At 36.3% G+C, this 22,141-nt stretch overlaps 1 protein-coding gene across 3 annotated transcripts in view; it reads right to left on the bottom strand.

Moving 5' to 3' along the window:
* Positions 1-22,141, bottom strand: part of FNBP1L (formin binding protein 1 like) — a 122,033-nt gene that overhangs the window by 56,119 nt on the left and 43,773 nt on the right. For all 3 annotated transcript variants that reach the window (XM_042997920.1, XM_042997917.1, XM_042997918.1), the window contains exon 2: positions 4,184-4,299. In XM_042997920.1, coding sequence (XP_042853854.1) covers positions 4,184-4,299 — 116 coding nt within the window. The remainder of the gene's footprint in view (positions 1-4,183; positions 4,300-22,141) is intronic.

Raw genomic sequence — 22,141 nt, 5'->3', positions numbered from 1 at the left:
AACACAATCTTAGCTTAACATTATCCCAACCTCCAAGATCCAGTAAGTCTCCTTTAACATATAAAATTTCCTTTGGAAACTTCTTTTATCTCCATGCCCCAAGTTACATGTTAGCAATCATCCTCCAAGCATAGGGCCCACTAATATACATGTGAAGGGTCTCATGACTAAAGTTTTACTAGACAGTAATAAATTACCTTTTCCTAATAACAACTAGCCCCTCAAGTTCCTACAAACCTTACTTCCAAATTCCTTAGAGACTTACACTATTCCTAACCCCCTTCCAACTTGAAAGGATGTAAGTCATTCCTCACAGACAAATAAGAGGGGGGAGAGGAAAATAAACTAAGGGCACGAAAGGCTGAGAAATTTTAATCTTACAATATATCTAAAATATAAATGTATAACATCCTGAATATAGTTATTTAGGAGGGGGGGGAAGCTGCCTCACTATAAAAGAAATTGCTTCTGCGGTAACAAAAAAGGTAGCAAAAGAATTTTTCCCATTAGAGAGGAAATAAACAAGGCAAACTTCTTCCCTTTGGACAAAACAGATACTATACAGAGCATGTAAATGATAATTTAATCATTTACTAAGTATTCAGCCAAAGGAGCAAATCTCAATGTAGAGAGAGGAAAGGGAGTCAGTGGTTTAAGTTACACATGCCTCTTCCCAATTCTACCTTACTGGAATTCCTCAACACCTTCCAATAATCCTGTCTTTGTTGAAAATCATTACACTGGAGAGCCACTATTAAGATGGAGGTGTGCCAAATTTCTTTAGTGTGCTGGGAGAGAAGAAAGATGCAAATCACTGATCTAGAGTATCTATACGTAATAAAGCTTACTGTCTCCTACAAAATTGTATTTTCCATATCATGTAATTGTGGGTTCTAGCCACCCTTGCTTCAATGAAAATTATAATGGTTATTATCAGTCACAAAACAGAAAGGCTAACAAATCTGCCATCTGATTAGCCCTATTACTATAGTAAAACCTTGGCCTTCCTGAAACCCTTGAGTCCAGTTATTCTAGACATCCAGATTGTTGAAGTTCTACCTTATAAATACTAATTTTCAAAAAAAAATTTTTTAATGTTTATTTATTTTTGAGAGGGAAGGAGGGAGGAAGGGAGAGAAAGAGGGAGAGAGAAAGAGAGAGAGAACACGCACACACATGCGTGTGCATGTGGGAAAAGAACAGAGAGAGAGGGAGACACAGAATCCGAAGCAGGCTCCAGGCTCTGGGCTGTCAGCACAGAGCCCAACATGGGGCCTGAACTCACAAACCATGAGTTCATGACCTAAGCTGAAGTTGGGATGCTTCACTGATTGAGTCACCCAGGCACCCCTAAATTACCAATTTTTATTTTATAATTTGTAACAGAATTTTCTTTTGAAATATGTCATCTTCTTTGCTTAAGAACAAATGTTTTAAATTACAAAAATAATACACAACCACTGAAAAAACTTCACTATTTCAAAAGTCTAAATAAAAAATGGAACTTCCTTTTCCTACCAATCCCCCACTCCCATTCCCTAGGGATAACCACTATAAAACAATTTGGAGTGTATCCTAGACTTCTTCAGAAAATATACAACTTTTATACAAAACTGTATACATACACACGAGTAAAGAAGGAGATCTTGCTGTACATTCAGTTCTACAATTTGCTTTTTACACTGATGGACTGAATAGCCTTTTAAGTTTATCCTGCTACATGTGATTTATTTAAACTGCTTATTCCATAGTATTTTTCATCATTCCCTTACTGACAAGGTGCTTTTATGTTGGAAACACTGTTTTCATCTGTTTTTTTGTAGTATGTTGAACTCTTCCCTTATTGTCACTTCAAACTGTCATCACTACATTGCCTGTAACATTTCTTATCCTCACTTCCATTGGAAAACTTGGGAACCAGACAACTTACTGTGCTAGAAATGAGATCAAATTGAAGATTAAATGAGGGAAATTTTTCACTGTTCACATGTGATTACTTTTTATTGCTATTTTAACCTCTCAGAGGTCCTTAATGCTTCTTGATTTGGGGTAAAGAATTCTAGATTCTGGATAAAGTTCCCAGATCATAACTTTTGGACAGGTGAAATATTATCATTATTTTTATTAATATCCTAGTAGGTTTGCTGGTTCATATTTTCATATGGAAAATACCTTGTTTAAAAAAAAAAAAAAAAATAGGGGCACTTGGGTGGCTCAGTCAGTTAAGCGTCCAACTTCAGCACAGGTAATGATCTCACATCTCGTGAGTTCAAGCCCTACACAGGCTCTGTGCTAACAGCTCAAAGTTTAGAGTCTGCTTTGAATCCTGTGTCTCCATCTCTGCCCCTCCCCCCTCATGCTCTGTTTCTCTCTCAACAACAAAACACAAAAACCAGAGGAAATGAATGGGATCAGTACATTAGCATGACGCCACTATGTTAGCAAATGTCATTATAATAGCATATCATTATAAAAATACTGTAAGTAATCTATTCATCATACTACTCTATTCCATCCCTATAACCAGTCAGTAGTTACATACACCACTACTACTGTAGTAGATATATGTGGTTTATCACTCAAATATCCCCTAATCTTTTGCCACCCACTTAAATTTCTTTAGGGTAACTATCCTCCCCCTTCACTAGCTATAAGTCAACCTAAGAGTATTCCTACCTCTGAACTGTTCAGGAGAAACATATAACCTCACTAGGTTTAGCATGATAAAAGATGACCTTCACTGGAGTTTCTGGAAAAAAGAAGGTGGCACAAGCTTACACTCTGCTTTCCTTCCACCCCCCCTCCTCTCCCTTCTTTCAATTTCTTCTTTCTCCCTTTTCCTTCCTCTCTCCTTCCCCATATGCACAACAGAAAAGACCATCATTCCCTGGAATGTGGAGGTACGAAGATATGAAATCTAGAGCTAAAGGGGCAGGAAGGATAGTACTGAATGGAAACTGAAGATAAAAGCAACAAGGGGAAGCAGAGCCAAGAAATGGTGCCTGGACACATTTGATCCCTGAATCAAAATATACCTGAATTTTTTTTCTAATTAAAAATGTTTGTTTGTTTGTTTATTTATTTTGAGAGAGAAAGAGAGAGAGGAGAGATAATGGGGTAACAGGCAGAGAGAGAGGGAGAAAAAGAATCGCTAACAGGCTCCACACTGTCAACACAGAGATCTAAGTGGGGCTCAATCTCACCAACCATGAGATCATAACCTGGGCCAAAACCAAGAGATGGACGTTTAATGGACTGAGCCACCCGGGCGCTCCTAAATATACCTAAATTTTTTAGTCACGTGTGCCTGTTTTAGGTTACTTTTCTGTCACTTGCAACATAAGGAACCCTAACCCTGCTGGCTAAAACCTTATACTGGGGTCTAGTCTTTAAGACTTTAAGCACCGTTTTTATTGAGTAAGTTCTACCAAAACTATTTGTCAAGGTGTAGTCTCACAACAATTTTCCACCTGACCAAAACCTTAAGATAAATTCCATCTGTTTTATGGCTAAAGCTTTCCCTTTAAAACTATTATCTTCTAACACATACTCCAACATTACTTTCATCAGAAATATATTATCTGATTTTTGACAGAAATTCAGCTCCGCACACTCAATTTCCAAGTTCTAGAAACTCTGAAGAACTGAGAAATTGAAGAAATCTTCAATGCTTTTGAAAGATTACTACAGCAAAAATTACAGGGGGAAAGCATATTACTCAGGAATTTCTTTTTCCTGGCATTTTGCTTCCTGATTTTAGCATTTTACATATGTTTCTGGAATATCTACGGCATGATCTAGCTAGCCAATATTCCTAAATAATTCCAATTATTTAATTAAATTGATTAAAACAAATTGGTTATGGGGCACCTGGGTGGCTCAGTTGGTCAAGCGTCCAACCTCAGCTCAGGTCATGATCTTGCGGCTAGTGGGTTTGAGCCCCGCACTGCCGTCTCAGAGCCTGGAGCCTGCTTGATTCTGTATCTCCCTCTCTCCCTGCCCCTCACCAGCTTGCGCTCTCTTTCTCTCAAAAAAAAATAAATGTTAAAAAAAAATTTTTTTTTAAAAATCGGTTACCTAATTCAATCTAATTATGACCCAAAAAATCCACAGAATTTACACTGATCTATCCGTTTAAAGATATAACTTCATTTCTGAGAACTGAAAAAAAATTATAACTTACCTCAATTGTTTCGCATAGTTCTGTTCAATTTCTATCCTCTCTTTAACAAATTTGGCATATCTTTCCAAGAAGTCAATTCCCCATTGTGTATGCTTGTCTAAGCTGTCGAACTGATCCTAGAAAGGGAAGGTAAAAACACATTGAAAAGTCTAAAATTTTATCCGCAAATATTTCAACCAGCTTCTGATATTTATTCAGAGAGGCTTCTCTGTTGGTCTTCACTCACCTCATCCTTTAAGATCTACATAGAAATAGGTTACAAATGCTAAATTTCTTAGAATGCTAAATTTCTTAGCATAAATCACAGAGCTTTATGTCTGAATGCCTTTACACATGTGGTTTCCTCTGGATGCAACACTCTCCCCTGGTCACCTTTTTTACAATTTACTCTTATTCCTCCTCTGAGATTTAGTTCAGGCACCGTGGCTTCCAGAAAATGGCCCTAAACTCTCAGACTGGGGTATATTGATCTAGGGGTCCCCAAGTCTCCCCTAAAAATTACTCTCTTTTAAAAGTTATTTAAATTCCAGCTAGTTAACACACAATGTAATTATTAGTTTCAGGTAGACAATAGTCATTTAACTCTTCCATGCATCACGTGGTTCTCTTCACAAGTGCATTCCTTAGTCATCTATTTCACCCATTCTCCCCGCCCCCCCCCCCCCACTTCCCTTCTGATAACTAACAGTTTGTTCTCTATAGTTAAAAATCTGGGTTTGCCTCTCTTCTTTCCCCATTGCTTGTTTGTTTTGCTTCTTAAATTCCACATGAGTGAAATTATATGGTATTTTTCTCTGACTTACTTCACTTAGAATAATACTCTATAGCTCCATTCATGTCATTGCAAATGGCAAGATTTCATTCTTCTTTATGGCTTCTTTATATAGATGTATATATGTATTCTTTATATATATGTATATATACATATATACATACACACACACACACACACACACCTTCTTTATCCATTTATCAATCAGTGGACAGGGGCTGTTTCCATAATTTGGCTATTGTAGATAATGCTGCTATAAACTTTGGGATGCATGTATCCCTTTGAATTAGTACTTTTGTATTCTTTGGGTAAATACCAATAGTGTGATTGCTGCATCAGAGGGCAGTTCTATTTTTAGCTTTTTGAAGAACCTCCATACTGTTTTCCAGAGGGGCTGCACCAGTTTGCATTCCCACCAACGGTGCAAGAGGGTTCCAGGTTCCCTTTTCTCCATATCCTCGACAACACCTGCTTCCTGTGTTGTTTTTAACCGTTCTGAAAGGCTGGAGGTGACTACAGCTCTGATTTGCATTCCCTGATGATCAGGGAGGTTGAGCATCTTTTCATGTCTGCTGGCCATCTGTTATGTCTTCTTTGGAAAATGTCTATTCAGTCCTCTGCCCATTTTTAATCTGATTATTTGGTTTTTTTGGTTTTGTATTGTGTAAGTTCTTTTTAATATATTTTGGACATTAACCCCTTATCAGATATATCATTTGCAAATATCTTCTCCTATTCCATAGGTTGCCTTTTAGTTTTGTTTATTATTTCCTTTGTTGTGCAGAAGCTTAAAAATTACTATCTTATTCACTTGCCATATTCTGGAGGTCAAGAACCATGTATTATTCATCTCGAAACTCCCAAGGCATAATAAGCACCATGCCTGGCACCATAGCAAGCACTCAATGAAGCTAAACAAAATCAAATACACCTGGTAAATTCTGCATTTACCATATGTTTGACCTTGGGCAGTTACCAAGGCTCTCTGAACTTTTCCCATCTTAAAATGGGAATCCCATCACACACCTCAATAGGGTTATGATGATGTCATTAAGTATTCTACAATGCAGTAAACATGATACCAACACATCACAAAGTTATGTTATCCTGCAGAGCTCTTTCAATCCTCAAATATTCCTTTCTACCTCTTGTCTAAGAAATCATCATTTCCTATCCTTCAAATTGACTCCAATCTCCAAATTGACTAAAAACTTGGTGCTTTCTCCCTCTCCCATATCAAAAACCTATGTTGATAAAATAGTCAAAAATCATCCCTTTTTGTATCTCTAATAGTTCTTCTTTTTCTAAATCACCCATTGTTTAATCAGATTCGTTATTTACAAATGAATCATCTCCAAGTCTTCGCCCTTTATCCCTTTCCCTACCTTAAATCATTTTAAATTCTACTTGTAAAGGTAAATTCTATCTAAACAGCAGAGGCAGAATTCATCTGGCTATCACAGTTTGCTATTACTACTCTATTTCTATTCTTTCATACAACTCTTACATTATCATGTGGCTTCCAAAGTAGACTTGGAAACAGCAAAACAATGCACTGCCTAGTGAACTTAATTGGAATATTAGTAGTATTTCCTATTATAAATTTAATTCTCTTTCAAACTGAGTAACTCTCAACAAAAACATCCCCCCCTAAAGGAACAGTCTGAAGCTAAAACAATCACCCTTCATTTTTCCAAAATGCTTCAAAGGCTTCTTCCCACCATCATCTTCATCAAATTTTACATTCCACTTATTTTTCTTCTAGATAAAATCTTTAATTTTTTAAAATTACAAACCCCTATTAGTAAAAAATTTGAATACCTGTATCATATGTAAGTTTGTAAATTATATACACTATACTATTAAATTACATAATTGTGAAATGCACAAGAATAGAAATTTTAAAAAGAAGTTTAAATGAAATAAATGTTAGTTTTAAGTCATTTTTTAACTTATTTAACAAAAGCCTTTGGGCCATTACTTTTTAAAAATATGAACAATTTTAGTGAGAGCAATGAATTAAATATGCTTCATTATTTCTAAAATCTTGGTATAATACTTAATAGCAAATAAATCAAAAAGTCTTGGTTCCAAACTGTGAACACTTAATGTTTAGTGATTGTCAGAGCTGGGGAAACAAAAAACATCCCACAAAGATATAAAGTTCTAAATGGAAAAAATTCATTATTGACTATACTTCCCAATTCCTTCTTAAACCTCATTTACCTATAGGCAAAGGCTTGTGTTAAAATCTGGCTAATAAAGGTCCTTGATGTTAGTCTGTTATTTTTACAAACTAATCAGGAAACACTGCATGTTTATATTTTTAACAAATAGGTTCAAACTCCACTGAAACTGTGATATGATTTTGTGTGTCAATTTGACTAGGCCACATTGCCCATATATGTGATCAAATATTATCCTGGGTGTTTCTGTGAAGGCATTTGTAGATGAGATAAATATTAAATTGGTAAATTTAGAATAAAACAGATTACCCTCCATAATGTGGGTGGGCCCTATCCAATCAGTTGAAAGCCTTAACAGAACAAAGACTGACCTTGCAAGATGGGATGCTGCCAGCTGACTGCCTTTGGGCTAGAACTGCAACAAGAGCTCTTCCCTGGGCCTACCTTGTGCAGAATTTGGAGTTGACAAGCCTGTAAAATCGTTGTCACAGAATTCCTTATAAACCAATCAATCTCTCTCATTTTCTCTACACACACTCCCTCCCTCCCCCCCCCCCCCCCCCCCCCCCCCCCCCCCCCCCCCCCGCTTGGTACTGTTTCTCTGGAGAACCCAGACTAATACCCTGACTTTAAAACAAGAAATTTCTGTTTCCAACTGTTTTAAGGTGCAGATACAGTATTTGCAGACACACAAAATTATACAATGATGGAAGCATTTCCAAACATTCAGCATCAAAATGCTTTCTCCACAGCTCACATTTCTTTGGAAAAGTAGTCATTTACTATTAAAATTTTCCTTTTATCTTGAAGGAACAGATTAAATTTTCTCAAAAATACGTGCTAACAAAGCATACTACTAATGGTCACTTATTAAAGAAATGGTCAACAAATTTGAAACAGCCAGGAGATGAGGAACAAACCTGCATGAAACAACAACCTTCAATGGTCCCTTCCATTTCATTTGGAAATACTGTAAAAATTCTGTATCTATTGTATTATAAGGGCATTATTTTCATAAAATTGACAAAAATCTGCTATAATATTCTGTGGCGTTCTGGCTTCACTTTTTTTGCTTACCGATAAACGATGAAGTGAATAAATTGCAATCATATCCTAATTTCCTTTTTAAAATTCCATTCAATGCACTGCAGTATCACCGGTTATACAATTCCTTCATAAAACACTGTTCAAATAATTTACCATTGAGAATAAATCTTCAACATAGCTCTCCTTTAGTGGTTCACAAAAAAGTAGTTCTAAACACACTTAATTCCTGAAACAATCTTAAAACACTATGTCCTGAGATACCATAATCAAACTGCATAAGCATGCTTTCAGCATATAACTTTTCCTAAAATATTTCTAACAGTATGTTGAGACCATTAGTTTGTCACCATGTTATTTTACACATACTATATCACCGTTTTTACCACAAAAAGAAGAGCAGGTGTATTTCTAAAAGTATGCTTTCACCATTAAGTGTGAAATCTGAGAGGATTCCAGCACACTCATGTGCATAGTAGCATTATTCACAATAACCAAAAGATGACAACAACCCATGTGTCCATCAACAGATGAATGAATACACACTATGGTATATACATACAATATTATTCAGCCTTTAAAAGGATATTTTGATACATACTACAATCTGGATGAACCTTGAAGACATTATTCTAAGTGAAATAATCCAGTCAGAACAAATACTGTGATTCCATTTGTATTAAGTCCCTAGAGTAGTCAAACACATAGACACAGGAAGTAGAAATGTGGTTCCTAGGGGCTGAGGGGAGAATGGGGAATTACTGTTTAATAGGTAGAGTTTCTTTGGAAAGATAAAAAAGTTCTAAAGATGTGGGAATGCAAGCTGGTGCAGCCACTCTAGAAAAGAGTATGGAGGTTTCTCAAAAAACTAAAAATAGAACTACCCTACGCCCCAGCAATTGCACTACTAGGCATTTATCCACAGGATACAGGTGTGATGTTTCGAAGGGACACATGCACCCGCATGTTTATAGCAGCACTATCAACAATAGCCAAAGTATGGAAAGAGCCCAAATGTCCATCGATGGATGAATGGATAAAAAAGATGTGGTATACACACACACACACACACACACACACACACACACACACACACACACACACACACACACATACACACACACACACATACATAATGGAGTATCACTCAGCAATCAAAAAGAATGAAATCTTGCCATTTGCAACTATGTGGAGGGAACCTGGAGGGTATTATGCTAAGTGAAATTAGTCAAAGACAAAGACAAATATCATATGACTTCACTCATATGAGAACCTTAAGAGACAAAACATATGAACATAAGGGAAGGGAAGCAAAAATAACATAAAAACAGGGAGGGGGGCAAAACAGAAAAGACTCATAAATATGGAGAACAAACTGAGGGTTACAGGAGGGGTTGTGGGAGGGGGGATGGGCTAAATGGGTAAGGGGCACAGAATCTACTCCTGAAATCATTGTTGCACTATACGCTAACTAATTTGGATGTAAATTTAAAAAAATAAAAAATAAAATAAAATAAAAAGATTCAGGGAGCACTATTTTCAGAATGGGTAATTAAGAAAAAAAAAAGTTCTAAAGATAGATGGTGGTGATGACTGCACAACACCATGAATGTACTTAATTTCAATAAATTGTACACTTAAATGGTAAATGTACTTATACCACAATAAAAGGAAGGAGCTTCCCAACACTTATCAGTAAATTCAGTGAAATTTAGTATATTCTTGATCGTGTGACTTTAAATAGCACTAAAAAACTGCACAGGTCACCATCTGGATTCTTATTTTTCAAACTCTTGCTTATTCTGATGGTTTCATATTATTATCTGATTATTCTAAAACTCAAATACATTCAGGGCAAGCTCATTACTAACAGTAACAGATCTGTGGCCAGATTTCAAATAATTTTCTCATGGAAAACCATTCTAGTCGATCATGATAATGGCCATTGTATCTTTTTTCTTTCTTTTCTTTTTTTTTCTTTTTTAACATTTATTTATTTTTGAGACCCATAGAGACAACACGAGCAGGGGAGGGGCAGAAGAGAGAAGGAGATACAGAATCCGAAGCAGGCTCCAGGCTCTGAGCTGTCAGCACACAACCCGATGCGGGGCTCGAACCCATGGACCATGAGAAGTCAGACCCTTAACCGACTGAGCCATGCAGGTGCCCAGATTATTTAAATATTCAAAAATATCACGGGACAACTGTACAAGCAGAAAACATCAGAGAAGCCAAATAATTGAGTTAGTTATATTTTAACTAAGATTTTCATATACCTATTAAGCAAAGAGATCCCAAATAAAGGCCAACTAGGAAATATACCAATCAGCATTAAAAAGCAGGCTAAAGGCAAGATACACGTTTGACTAAAATTGAAACAAAGTTCTCTGTTTTTTAACCACTTTGGAGGAAAAAATACGAATTGAAAAAAAAGTACCTCTGAAAGACAAAAGTCTTAACATAGAAAATTTTAAATCCTATTACATTATATACCCATATTGTACATGATTTGTTGCCTCAGTCAACCCACGAGTTAAAAATAAGAATTTATGGGGCGCCTGGGTGGCTCAGTCGGTTAAGCGTTCGACTTCGGCTCAGGTCATGATCTCGCGGTCCGTGAGTTCAAGCCCCGCGTCGGGCTCTGTGCTGACAGCTCAGAGCCTGGAGCCTGTTTCGGATTCTGTGTCTCCCTCTCTCTGACCCTCCCCCGTTCATGCTCTGTCTCTGTCTCAAAAATAAATAAATGTTAAAAAAAAAATTTTTTTTTAAATAAGAATTTATGTCAAATACAGATTTAATATTATGACCTTTAAAATGCAGACAAAACAGTTTTTTATTTTTAAGATAAAATTTATTAAATCCATTGAATAACATTATCTTGGTTTTCAACTAGACATATTACAATACATTAACAATCAGTATGATAAACTCCAAACATTTAAAAATGAGTGATTTAAATTTTGAAAGGAAGTGAGCAGAGAAACTAATTTAGCAATATTCACATAAAGAATAAAAAGGCAAAGTAAATAGCAAGAGATCCAAACAAGATTCATGGCTGAAATGTTAATATATTCAGTGAACAAATGTTCATTTTAAATTCTTGTGATTTTACCAGACATTTTACTTTTTCTCTAAGCAGAACTCAACAAAAACATCAATTCCAAACTGCAAAATAACTTCACCATAAAGTTGTCTTATTACTCTGAATCCAAGAGACATGAGAAAAAAGTACAAGTTCATTTATCATTTTTATATGACGGTTTCCAATCATTTGAATCACTTCATTTGTTAACAATGATTTGAGTATTTTTATGGGATTCAATGACTTAAATGTTAAAAACCAGGTGCTGATAACAAAATTAACCTCATCACACAGCCTAGCACATACAAGGCACTTACTTGCTGATTGAATAACCATTCTATTTGCATAGCACTTTTTTTTTTTTTAATTTACATCCAAATTAGTTAGCATATAGTGCAACAATGATTTCAGGAGTAGATTCCTTAGTGCCTCTTACCCATTTAGCCCATCCCCCCCTCCCACACCCCCTCCAGTAACCCTCTGTTTTCCATATTTATGAGTCTCTTCTGTTTTGTCCCCCTCCCTGTTTTTATATTATTTTTGCTTCCCTTCCCTTATGTTCATATGTTTTGCCTCTTAAAGTCCTCATATGAGTGAAGTCATATGATATTTGTCTTTGTCTGACTTATTTCATTTAGCATAATACCCTCCAGGTTCCATCCACGTAGTTGCAAATGGCAAGATTTCATTCTTTCTGATTGCTGAGTAATAATCCATTGTGTGTGTGTATGTATGTGTGTATATACATATATATATATGTATATACACACATACATACACACACAACGTCTTCTTCATCCATTCATCCATCGATGGACATTTGGGCTCTTTCCATACTTTGGCTACTGTTGATAGTGCTGCTATAAACATGCGGGTGCATGTGTCCCTTCAAAACAGCACACCTGTATCCCTTGGATAAATGCCTAGTAGTGCAATTGCTGGGGCGTAGGGTAGTTCTATTTTTAGTTTTTTGAGGAACCTCCATACTGTTTTCCAGAGTGGCCGCACCAGCTTGCATTCCCACCAACAATGCAAAGGAGATCCTCTTAGTATCCTCGCCAACATCTGTTGTTACCTGAGCTGTTCATGTTAGCCATTCTGACAGGTGTAAGGTGGTATCTCATTGTGGTTTTGATTTGTATTTCCCTGATGATGAGTGAAGTTGAGCATTTTTTCATGTGTCGGTTGGCCATCTGGTGCATAGCACTTTTGAATTTACAAAGTGTTTTCACATGTATTACCCAATATCACCTTCAAAACCCTCTTGGACAAGACATTTTATAAACGAGGAAACCAAGTTTCTGACTCCAGACCTCATTTTCTTTCTACTACAACACACCATTGTTTGGTAAGTTTAGTAATTAATGTTCATTAGTAAATAATGGTCCCAGACCCTTGGTTTTACAAGTATGGAAGCTGATGCCCAGAACTGCTTAAGTAATGTGCCTCATAGCTGGCTAGCAACAAAAATGGGATGGGACTAGAAAGATTATCTTCTAAAATCTTTGCCAGTTTTATATTCTTAAAAGCCAAATGAGTAACTATTGTGAATACTGTTACTAAAAATGATGCATTTCTTTCATTAGGAAAGAAATAGATGGTTTGAAAAAAATTCTAGGTCACTGGGAAGCTTTGACGAAAGGAACAAATGAAAAAACCTCAAAGTTAGAAACTGCCTAACACAAACACACATGAATGCTTAAACTCTCTTTACAAGATTCCTGGTAAGTTGTTCAGTGTTTCTGAGCAGCATACCCATTAGTGATCAGAACAACTCCAGAAGCATGAGAGAAGACAGACATTAAGAATTCTTTTCACTAACACAAAATGAAGTACAAAACTTTTAAATCAAATATAAGAATCAATCATAAAGCCTTATGTGTTCACAGCTAACACCCTCTAATCACTTTAGTTTCAAAGCCTGAGATCACATTTCTCCCTAGTCCATGCCAGCAGATACCTCAGGACTATATAGTGGAACATGTCAGGATATGCTCAAGTCAAACTAAAGAAGTAGAATCAAGCAGTATTTTGAAACAACCTATGGATTACAAATAAATAGTAAGTTATCAAAACAGGCAACTTACCCTCACTCCCCCATTCTCTCTACCTTTAGCATTGCTCTTATTTCTATGGATTTACTCTACATTATTAGCAGAGTCTAACTCATTCCATTTCCTTGCCTCCATTAACCCCTTAATTCCTTTTCCAACATATTCATTCTTACCAAAGCTTCTGTGAAATGTTCTCTCTCCCATCAGTGGTATGCCCTAATTAAATGTTATCTCATATTTAAATTCAAGAAAGCTATTATTTTCTGTTTTCTTAGGTACTGTTTTTTAATTCTGTAAAATGTTTAAAGTTATTTCACCTTATTCATTTGGGAACACACACACACACACACACACACACACACACACACACACACACAAACACACACACACATTCTAAATTAAAGCTGGCACCAAAGCCAACTAAATGCCCACACTATTCAGCATAAATCAAATGAATTATATGTTGCTCCAAGGTTCTACTGCATACTGGTAAGTGTGGTGATAAATAATAAATTTACTCAGTTATCTTACTTTTATCTTTAATGTAATTTAATTAAAAATAAGTATTTTATGTATAACAAAATGTTATAATTATTTTAGAAGTCACCATTTTATATTCAATCCTTGTTTTTCTAATTACTTTGACATAGCCTTGCATCCAAATGAAGTCCCAATAAAGTACTTTTGGTAAAGCACCAAGGGTCACAACTATTTAAAAAAAGACTTTCTTTACTAAAAAGCAGAATAATGACTCTGTTGTCCTAGTTTGGGCTTAGTCTATGGCTCTGATTCTCTGCCAAAGTTTCTCCAGCACTTATGAATACCAAAGTACTAGCAGAAACATTTTTAAGATCTAACACAACTGACTTTTCTCATTCTTGGATTCATATGGAACTGGAAATGTTTTTTAAGTCTCATGGAGCTAAAAAGAAAAAAAAAATCAATTCATAATTTAGAGTCAACAACGTCTACCCCCAAAGCAAACTGAGGAATATTTTAAGTTTAAAATAAACAACTTAATTATTTGGATTTGTTTCCTTGTAGTTTTATCTGTTCTTTAAAAAACAGATGCAAACTTGTGTATTTGGAAAACTTACCTGTTATCTTTTCATTTTTAATTAAAAAACTTAATTTTAAATTAAGCTTTTAGTGACTTCAAAATCTATCCAGTTAATTCTTCTAATACCCTACTGCTTATTTTCTTACTTCTCTTCCCATGACTTTCTCTTCTACTCTATCTCAGCAACTCATTCCAATGATCATTTCCATTATCATTAGCAGCAAGTACAGTATCTCCTACTCCCAATAAATTGGGAGTCTCTCATTCTCAGATGGCTAACCCTATCTGCCAAACTCACAAACTCCAGTATCCCAAGACCAGTAGCTTTTTTTTTTTTAATGTTTGTTTATTTTTAAGAGAGACAGAGAGAGGAGGAGCAGAGAGAGAGGGAGACAGACAATCCTAAACAGGCTCCACACTGTCAGTTCAGAATCAGACAGAGGGTTCGATCTCACAAATTATGGGATCGTGATCTGAGATGAAATCAAGAGTTGGACACTTAACTAAGCAGCCACCAGGAACCCAACCTTTTTTTTTTTTTTTTTTTTAAAGTAAGCTCTATGCCCAACGCGAGGCTTGAACTCATGACCCAAAGATCAAGACTTGCATGCTCTACCAATTGAGCCACCCAGGCCCTCCAAGGCCACTAATGTTTTGTCCCCATAGATAGAACTTTAATCAATTGATCCTGATGCATTACTTCTATCACTCATGCCCCTCCTTTTTCGACACAACTTGGATTCCATAAGCCATCACTGTATTCACTCCATACCAACAGCTTCAACTGTCTTTGCCCTCTCTTGCTTTGTTCAACTTCAACCCTAGTTTCATATTTAACTCTTCACCAATCCTTATGCTGGTGAAAAAAGGTGGGGTGGGTAGGAAGGATGGACAGATGAACCACCAAACCAACTACACTGACTGGTCATACTTTGAAATTTGTGCTTATTAACCCAAAAGGCTTTAAACTACTTAGCCCAAACCCATTCACCACCCCATTATCCTAGCCAACTAACTTATACCTTCTTACAGTTTAAATTTACACCATCTCCTATCCATCTCACTCTCAGCCAATACCTTGCTTCCTACCTCACCAAAAGAGACACAATCAGAAGATAATGCCTCATTCTCCAACTCTATTTTTACCACAAACACCTATGTGCTTTTATTCTGCCTTCCTGCTTATTACTTTGGATACACCATTCACACCATTAGTGCTTCTGCCTACCCCAAGAACTAGTACAATTACAGGTTTAGTTGTTAAAATGTTTAAGATTCTGAGCCTGCATATGCTTGATGCATTCCATAAAAAGCAAGAAGCTGAATAAGCAAGCTACAGCTGAATGAGCAGAGGGAAGAACTGAAGTTAGAATGGAAAGCATATGAGGGTCAGAATGCAGATTATCTTCCATCATAAGGGCCTTGGCTTTAACACTGATTGAGATGAAAACACACTGGAAGGTCTTGAGCATTAGCCTGACATGACCTGACTCAGGTTATTAAAGAGATCACTCTTCTATATTGATTTAAAAAAAAAAAAAAAAGGATTCATGGGGTACCTGGTGGCTCAGTCAGTTAAGCATCTGACTCCTGATTTTGGCTCAGGTCATGATCCCAGGGTCAGGGGATCAAGCCCCATGTTGGGCTCCATGCTGAGCGTGGAGCCTGCCTGAGATTCTCTCTCTTTTTCCATCTGCCTCTCTCCTGAACTCACTCTAAAAAATAATTTTTTTAACTTTTAATAATAATAAAAACATGACTCTGGACAAGGGAGACTTTTGGGGAAGGCTGCTGCAATAATCCAGATCATAGCTCAGGTTAGCTTGGCACAAGGTAGAAGGAGGAGAGTAATGAAAAGTGGTAAGATTTTGGATATATTCTGAAGGTGGTGCCAACAAAATTTTCTGATGTTTTCAGTGTGGATTATGAAAGAAGGAGAGACATCAATTTTGAGCACCGTGAACTAGAAGGATAAATCTGCTTTGAACTAAACTGGGGTAATTAAGTGAACAAGTCTGGTCAAGGAGAAAAGACAAAAGTTTTGGTTTTAGATAGTAAAGTTTGTGATATCCTTAGATATCCAAGATATGCTGAATAGGCAGTTAAATACATATGTTTGGAATTAAACAGAAGTGGTCTCCATGAAAATGTATATTAAGACATGATCCTGAATGCAATTTCAATTCAACTGTACTGCACACCAACGCTTAGAAGTTAGGGAATTGAGAAGGAACCAGCAAAGGACATTGAGGAGGGAACAGTGAGGTACAAATAAAACCAGAAAGTGTGGCATCTTGAAAGCCAAATGAATAATGTATTATTTAAAGGAGGAGGAAGTGATCCACTTGTCAAATGCTACTAAAAGTAAGAAGACTAAATAAAAACGGACCACTGAATGGAGCATTATGAAAATCACTGACAACCTTAACAAGAACAGTTTTGTTACAGTAGTGAAGGCAAAACCCTGACTAAAGTGAGTTCAGTGAGGATGAGGAAGAAAGAAATTAGAGGCAATGAATAAAGACACCACTTTCAAGGAATTCTGGGTTTTTTTTTTTAATTTTTTTTTTTACATTTATTTATTTTTTAGAGACAGAGAGAGACAGAGCACAAGTGGGCAGAGAAGAGAATGAGACACAGAATCTGAAGCAGGTAGGGTACAGGGAGAGAACAAGACACAGAATCCAAAGGAGGTTTCAGGCTCCGAGCTGTCAACACAGAGCCGGATGCAGGGCTAGAGCTCACAAGCTGTGAGATCATGACCTGAGATGACTTTGGATGCCTAACCAACTGAGCCACCCAGGCACTCCAAGGAATTCTGCTTTAAAGAGAAGAGATATGGGATGATAACTAAAAAGAGAAGTAGGATCAAGTGTGGGTGGTTTTTAGGTGGAAGAAACAGTATGATTATATGCTAATGGAAATGATACAAAAGGAAAACACTAATAAGGTAGATGAAAGGGAAGAACTGGACCAGTGAGCACTAAGCAGGTAAGAGGAGAGGTGTACATAATTGGTGGGGCTGACCTTTGCCTAAGACAATGAACAGTTCAAGTTATAACAAGAGAGAAGGCGAGTAAATTGGCACAGTAGAAAGTTTGGCAGACGTGGTGGTAATAGCTTCTGAAGAATTCTATGGTGATTACTTCTATTCTTTTCACTAAAACTGAAGCAAGGTCATTAGTTGAGAATACAGATATAGGAGGTATTAGAGATCTGAGGGGGAAGAAGAGTCCCTCTCCCATTTTTGCATTCATAATTTACATCAATAGGCATCACATATATGATAAGACAAAAAAATAATTCTTCAAATTCTCCAAATTATGGTTTATAAATGAATACACAAGAGTACCTAATTAATAGAGCCATGTCTTTTAAAGGCAATGATTTACCAGGCCATAAAACATTCCACACAAAAAAATAATTTATAAGATGGTAATGAGACCATGAGAATGTGCCTCTCAGATTACTAACCACAGGGAACAGAGCTGATCAGGGCCCCAACCACAGGGTTTCCCACTGGTTGCTCCCACACAAAGACTACAGAAGGCAAAGATATACAGACATCTGGTTCAGGGAGACCAAGGGTTCTTCTGATGGGTGAATCTGGCTCAAGGACTACCAGACAACCTTGCCAAACTCTCCTTAGAACTTCACTCTAGCCTAAGATGCTTCTACTCAATATTCCTTCCTCCTTTACCTCCTCCATTTAGGTCATACTTGCATGGTGGTCTTAGGGCTTTTTCAGCCTTCTCTTGCTTCCCCTCCATTTCCCCTAATAGGTATCACCCCTAATGCATTCCCATATGGGTGGCTGCTTCTCAGAGAACACAAATTAATACAGCTGAAATGTCTTCAAAGGTAACATACTTAACTTTAATCTTTGGGAACAAAATTCTTGTCCCTAAAACTCAAAAGTGTACTTTTAAATCTTGTTTCTAATGAGGCTAACAAATGCAAATTCACTGAATAAAGCAAAGCCCAAGAGGTTACACAAATTTGAATATAATGTTACTGTTTCCGGTCTTCTGCCCTGCTCTTGTTCTCAAAAAGCAGCAAACTAAAGTCCTTAAGAGAGTTAAGATTAAAAAAAAAAAAAAAACGAGCACAAGTTCATTTAGGACCTTTCTCACTTAAGTGAAATGACAATTCCATACAATTTTTTACCATCTCTACTTTTGCACTTTTGGTGATAGTACAAACTAAATAACATTTTCAAGAACTTTGTATTTTATGCAATTAAAATTTTGGGGTCTCACTTATCATATTATGACAGGGTTTTACTTAATCTGCTAAAAAAGAATTTGAAGGGGCAGCCGGGTGGCTCAGTCGGTTAAGCATCCAACTCCTGATTTTGGCTCAGGTCCTGATCTCATGGTTTGTGAGTTCCAGCCCCATGTTGGGCTCCGCACTCATAGCACAGAGCCTGCTTGGGATTCTCCCTCTCCCTCTCTCTGCCCCTCCTCTGCTCTCTCTCTCAAGCATGCAAACTCTCCTCCCACCAAAATAAATACTTTTAAAAAATGAAAATAAAGTTAGTTTTGTTTGTATGTGTATAAAGTTATCTTTCAATTTATTAAAAATAAGCTAAAACTCGGGGCGCCTGGGTAGCTCAATCAGCTAAGCATCCGACTTCGAATCAGGTCATGATTTTGCAGTTCATAGGTTCAAGCCCTGCATCAGGCTGTCTGCTGTCAGCACAGAGCCCGCTTCGGATCCTCTGTCTCCCTCACTCTCTGCCCCTCCCCAACTCGTACTCTTTCTCTCAAAAAAAAAAAAAAAAAAAAAAAAAAAAATTTTTAATAATAATAAAATAAGCTAAAACTCTGAAATCAAAAAATAGACTTGGTATTCAAACTTATCTGCTCTTTTTATAGAGTAGAAATAGCTACAGTGGACATACAATTCTAAATATGAAGATACAAAGAAACAAAGATATTTCTAAACACAGTACAGTAAAACCTTGATTTGTGAGCGTAATTTGTTCTGGAAACAGGTTTATAATCCAAAGCATATGTATATCAAAGTGAATTTCCCCATAAGAAATAATGGAAACCCAGATGATTTGTTCCACAGCCCCAAAATAGTCATATAAAAATGATTACAATATGTAATATAATACAGAAAATAATAAAGAAAATACAAAACATAAAGAAAAATAAACAAATTAACCTGCACTTAACTTTGAAAACCTTCGTGGCTGGTGTCAGAAGACAAGAGAGAGGAGGGTTATTATATAGGACAACCTTCACTATCACTAACAGATGCTGACTACAGTACAGTACTAATGAACTCTTGTCATATACTGTATTTAATATAACTGGCAATAAGGTAACAGAGGAAAGGGTCTATATATGCAGGCAGCATGACCTAGAAAGAAGCAAAGCATTCTTAACCTTATATGGAAAAGCAAAGGACTATCCATAGGTGCTGTGAAGTGACAAAAAATACACAAGTGCCAGTTGTGGGCACCTTCCAATGTTCTAAAAAAAAAAAAACACTGATTCCTGCCAAACACCACAGCCTGAGACCAAGCATCTGATCATGGGAGATGATTATCCACAAAGCCATAGTGAGAGAAACCACTGGCTCAGCTGTGATCATGTAATATTCGGCATCACATGCTACTCATACTGCAAGACATCGTTCATTTATCAAGTTAAAACTTATTAGAAATGTTTGCTCACCTTGCGGAACACTTGCAGAACAAGTTACCCACAATCCAAGGTTTTACTGTATTATATTGTCACTGGTGATTAGTTAAGTCAGCAGATATTTTAAGACATTTTTACTTCTTAAAAAATTATTATTTTACTGATTGCTTATAATGTCATTTTTAAATTAAAATATACATAAAATTTACTTAATCATTTTCAAGTGTACAGTGGCATTAAGTACATTAATATTGCTGTGCAAACATCACCACTATCTATCTCCAGAGCTCTCTTCATCTTGCAAAACTGAAACTCTGTACCCATTAAACAATAACTCCCCATTCTCCCCTCCCCTCAGCCCCTGGCAACCATCATTCAACTTTCTTGTCTCTATGATTCAACTACACTGGGTACTTCAAATAAATGGAATCATACACTATTTTGTGATTTTTGTGACTGGGTTATTTCACTTAGCATAATGTCCTCAAGCTTCTTCTATATTTTAGCATTTATCAGTATTTCATTTTTAAGCCTGAATAATATTCCATTATACAAAGTATGTATGTATCATTTTGTCTCTTCCATTCATCTGTGAATAGCCACTTGTTTTGTTTCTACCTTCTGGCTATTATGAATAATGCTGCTATAAACGAAGATGTACAAATCTCTCTTCAAAACCCTGCTTTCAATTCTTTGGGGTATATACCCAAAGATGGAAACACTGGATCATAATGGTAATTCATGCTATGGTTAATTTTTGAAGAACCACCATAATGTTTTTCACAGCAGCTGTACCATTTTACATTCCCAACAGTGTACAAGGGTTCTAATTTCTTCACATCCTGACAACACTTGTTATTTTCCTTTTTTTTAAAATACAGCCATACTATTAGGTATGAAGTGGTGTCTCATACTTTTAATTTGCATTTTCTTAATGATAGTGCTCTTGAACATCTTTTCATGTGGTTATTGGCCATTTGTATACCTCCTGTGAAGAAATGTCTATACAAGTCCTTTGCTTGTTTCTGACAAGATTATTTGTTGTTGGGTAGTGGGAGTTACTTACGTATTCTGTGTATTAATCCCTAATAGATACATGATTTGCAAATGTTTTCTCTCATTCTCTAGGCTGCCTTTTCACTACATTAATAGTGTCACTGAATGCATAAAAGTTTTACATTTCAATGAAGTCCAAAATTTACCTGTTCTCCCTTTTGTTGTCTGTGCTTTTGGCATCATACCCAAGAAGTCGCTGCTAAATCTAATGTCATGAAATTCTTCCCCTATGTTTTCTTCTAAGAGTTTTTATAATTTTAGCTTTTACATTTAGGTATTTTATTTATTGTTCATTTTGAGTTAATTTTCGTCCATGTTGTAGGGTAAAGGTTTATTTTCATTCTTTTGCATGTAGATATCCTATTTTCCAGCACAGTTAGTTGAAAAGATCACAGTGAATAGCCCTGGCACCTTTCTTGAAAATCATTTGATCATATATATGAGGGTTTATTCTGGGCTTTCTATTCTATCCTATTGGTTTTTATTCCACTACCATACTGTAACTTTGTACTAAGTTTAGCATCAAGAAGAGGGAGCCCTCCGACCTTCCCCCCCCCCCCCAAGATTATTTTGGCTATTCAAAGTCCCTTGAGACCAATATGAATTTTAGAACTGATTTTTCTGTTCTGCCAAAAAAAAAATTCACTGGGATTTTGACAGAGATTGGATTTAATCTGTAGATCAATTTGGGTAGTACTGACATCTTTCCAATCCATATATATGGATGTCTTTTCATTTATTTATATTTTCTCTGATTTCTTTCAGCAGTGTTTTATAGTTCTCAGGGGACAAGTCTTTCACCCTCTTGGTTGTTTATTCACACGTATTTTATTCTTTTTGATGCCATTATAAATGTTTTCTTAATTTCCCTTCAAATTGTTCATTGTTAGTGAATAAAAACCCAACTGATTTTTGCCTGTTGACTTTGTACCCTGCCATTTTGCTGAATTTGTATTAGTTCTAAAAGTTTTTGTGGAATCTTTAGTGTTTCTTACCTTTAAGATCATGTCACCTGTGAACAGAGATAATTTTACTTCTTCCTTTCAGAGG

This window comes from Panthera tigris, chromosome C1, assembly GCF_018350195.1.
Source record: "Panthera tigris isolate Pti1 chromosome C1, P.tigris_Pti1_mat1.1, whole genome shotgun sequence".
NCBI lineage: Eukaryota > Metazoa > Chordata > Mammalia > Carnivora > Felidae > Panthera > Panthera tigris.
Note: the sequence above shows the minus strand (reverse complement) of the source record. Positions and strands in the feature narration are given on the sequence as shown.